Raw genomic sequence first — 2,500 nt, 5'->3', positions numbered from 1 at the left:
AACAATAACAAGTGTAAAGAGCTAATTAAAAAAAGTTAAAAGGTAAATCTAATGTGATTCATGAGCACAGTCTACTATATTAATCACCATCAGCTGCTGAATTACAGCACATCTATACTCTGTAACGCTTTCACGAGTTAATAGTGTTACAGTGAAACAATAACTGTGTTACTCTGTGTTTCGCACACGAGATTTCCGGCAGCTAGTAAAACACCACCAGCATCGAGAGAAACCAGAGACGCTTCAGTGGCGTCTGCTCATGTGGGCAGTAAAACAGTTCAGTTTATATATAAAAGAAATAACCACAGACAGTTTGAGGGAGACTCATTAAATACATGGAATGTGAGCACACACAGTAATAATATGCTCCTGTACAATATACAGTTCTAATGAGTCACTGCACTATATATTTCTGAACAACATACAGAGTGTGAGGAGCATCAGATCAGAGCTAGCACTTCAGACGGTCTACGACAACAAACACATGAATAACGACACACAGCACTGCTGATTTCTATCAGGAAAGCGAACAGGAAAGCTCGGCGATCGGCTGCCGTCTCTCAGGTGTTTGTGCTCTCTCCAGGCGCTCACGCTGGCTCACCGCTGTGGATCCTCTGGTGCCGCTTCAGTTCTCCCGAGCGGAAGAAGTTCTTGCCGCACTGCGTGCAGTGGAAGGGCCTCTCGCCCGTGTGGATGCTCTGGTGGCCCTTGAGCCGCTCCAGCCGGGAGAAGCTCTTGTCGCACTGGTTGCAGTGGTAGGGCTTCTCTCCGGTGTGGATCCTCCGGTGCTCCTTCAGGTGTCCCGACTCAGAGAAGCTCTTCCCGCACTGGAAGCACTGGTAGGGCCGCTCGCCCGTGTGCGTTCTGTGGTGCCGCTTCAGGTCGCCCGATCTGAAGAAGCTCTTCTCGCAGAGTGTGCAGCGGTGGGGCCTCTCTCCGGTGTGGATGCGCTGGTGGCCCCGCAGGTGTCCGGAGTCGGAGAAGGTCTTGTCGCACTGGTTGCAGTGGTAGGGCCGCTCGCCGCTGTGGATCCGCTGGTGCCGCTTGAGGTCTCCGGAGCGGTAGAAGCACTTGGAGCACTGCGGACACTGGTAGGGCCGCTCGCCCGTGTGCATCCTCTCGTGCTGCTTGAGGTGGCCCGAGTCGGAGAAGTTCTTGCCGCACTGCAGGCAGTGGTAGGGCCGCTCGCCCGTGTGGATGCGCTCGTGTCTCTTCAGGTCCCCAGACGTGGGGAAGTTCTTGCCGCACTGGAAGCAGGGGAAGGGCCGCTCTCCGCTGTGGATGCGCTGGTGCCGCTTGATGTCGTTGATCCGGAAGTACTTGCCGCAGTCCTGGCAGTGGTACGGCCGGTCCGCCGAGGGACGACTGTGGGTCTGGGCCGGATCCGAGAGAGACAGGCTTTTAGGGTTCGATCCGCTGCAACAAGCCGTGAGACACTCTCCGGTCTGCTGCTGCAGGTGCTGAGCTGTCAGGAGAGAACGAGACACGATTAGCCCGCTCCCGGCTCACACACACACGTACAAAATACATAGCAGACAATCATATTCATTCCCACGTTAACTATCATCGGTGACGATTAAATGTTAGCTAATTTATTGTGTATAAAGTGAATAAACGCAGTGCTGGACAATAATGGGCGACATGATTTAAAGGGACAGTTCACTCAAAACTGTTAATTTTGTCATTTACGCACGTCGTTCAAAACCTGTATGAGTTTCTCTCTTACGCTGAACACAAAAGAAGATTTTTTTTGAAGAATGCTGGTAATCTAAGAGTTGATGATGATCCCCATTGACTTCCTTTGTGTTTCTATTCCTACGATGGAAGTCAAAGAGGACCAACAACGGTTTGGTTCTTCAAAATGTTATTTTTGTTTTGTGTTCAACAAAAGAAAGAAACTCATACAGGTTTGAATGACATGAGGGAGAGTAAATGACAACATTTTCATTCCTTTAAGCAGATTATGAGCATGTTATTGATATTTTTAAAGGGACAGATCACCCAAACAACACTGGACCTCACGGCTTTTCTGCTCCACAGAAGAACGTCAGTCAGTAAATCTGACAGAATGATGTTTGGCTGAACGTCCCTTTAACAGCAGCTTAACATTTCTAGTCAATCATGACTTAAAAACACCCAATAACAAAACTTATTAATCCATATTTTTTATTAATCAAACTACAAATGAAAGGGTGTTCATCTTTGCCTTTATGTATAAAATATATGAACACGGTCAGGCTTAATGCCACGACTGCAAGCAGAAAAACACCTCAGAAACCTCACAAGTCATGAGATTGAAAATGATTGTCATTAACCAGACAAGTGATTAAAAAAAAAAGTTAAATAAAAACAAGAGATGCAGAATGAGCCATGTGTGTCTATGCATGTTTGTGTAAGAGTGTGTGTGTGTGTGTGTGTATATGAGTGTATACATGTATGTATGTGTGTGTGTGTGTGTTACAGTGAGAGTGTGTGTGTGTGTTACAGTGAGTGTGTGTGT

General features: G+C 47.6%; 1 protein-coding gene across 1 annotated transcript in view; it reads right to left on the bottom strand.

The window, feature by feature from the left end:
• LOC107574219 (zinc finger protein 239) overlaps window positions 1-1,504 on the bottom strand; it is a gene marked incomplete at its 5' end in the record, with an annotated part of 9,932 nt that extends 8,428 nt beyond the window's left edge. Inside the window, one exon of the mRNA XM_016260679.1 lies at window positions 1-1,504. This exon is cut by the window's left edge and continues 580 nt beyond it. Coding sequence (XP_016116165.1) covers window positions 588-1,504 — 917 coding nt within the window.
• Window positions 1,505-2,500: the final 996 nt, after the last annotated feature.

The sequence above is a fragment of the Sinocyclocheilus grahami genome, unplaced genomic scaffold, assembly GCF_001515645.1.
Source record: "Sinocyclocheilus grahami isolate Dianchi unplaced genomic scaffold, SAMN03320097.WGS_v1.1 scaffold2152.1, whole genome shotgun sequence".
Classification (NCBI taxonomy): Eukaryota; Metazoa; Chordata; class Actinopteri; order Cypriniformes; family Cyprinidae; genus Sinocyclocheilus; species Sinocyclocheilus grahami.
The sequence above is the reverse complement of the archived record's forward strand: the minus strand, read 5'-3'. Positions and strand labels throughout refer to the sequence as shown.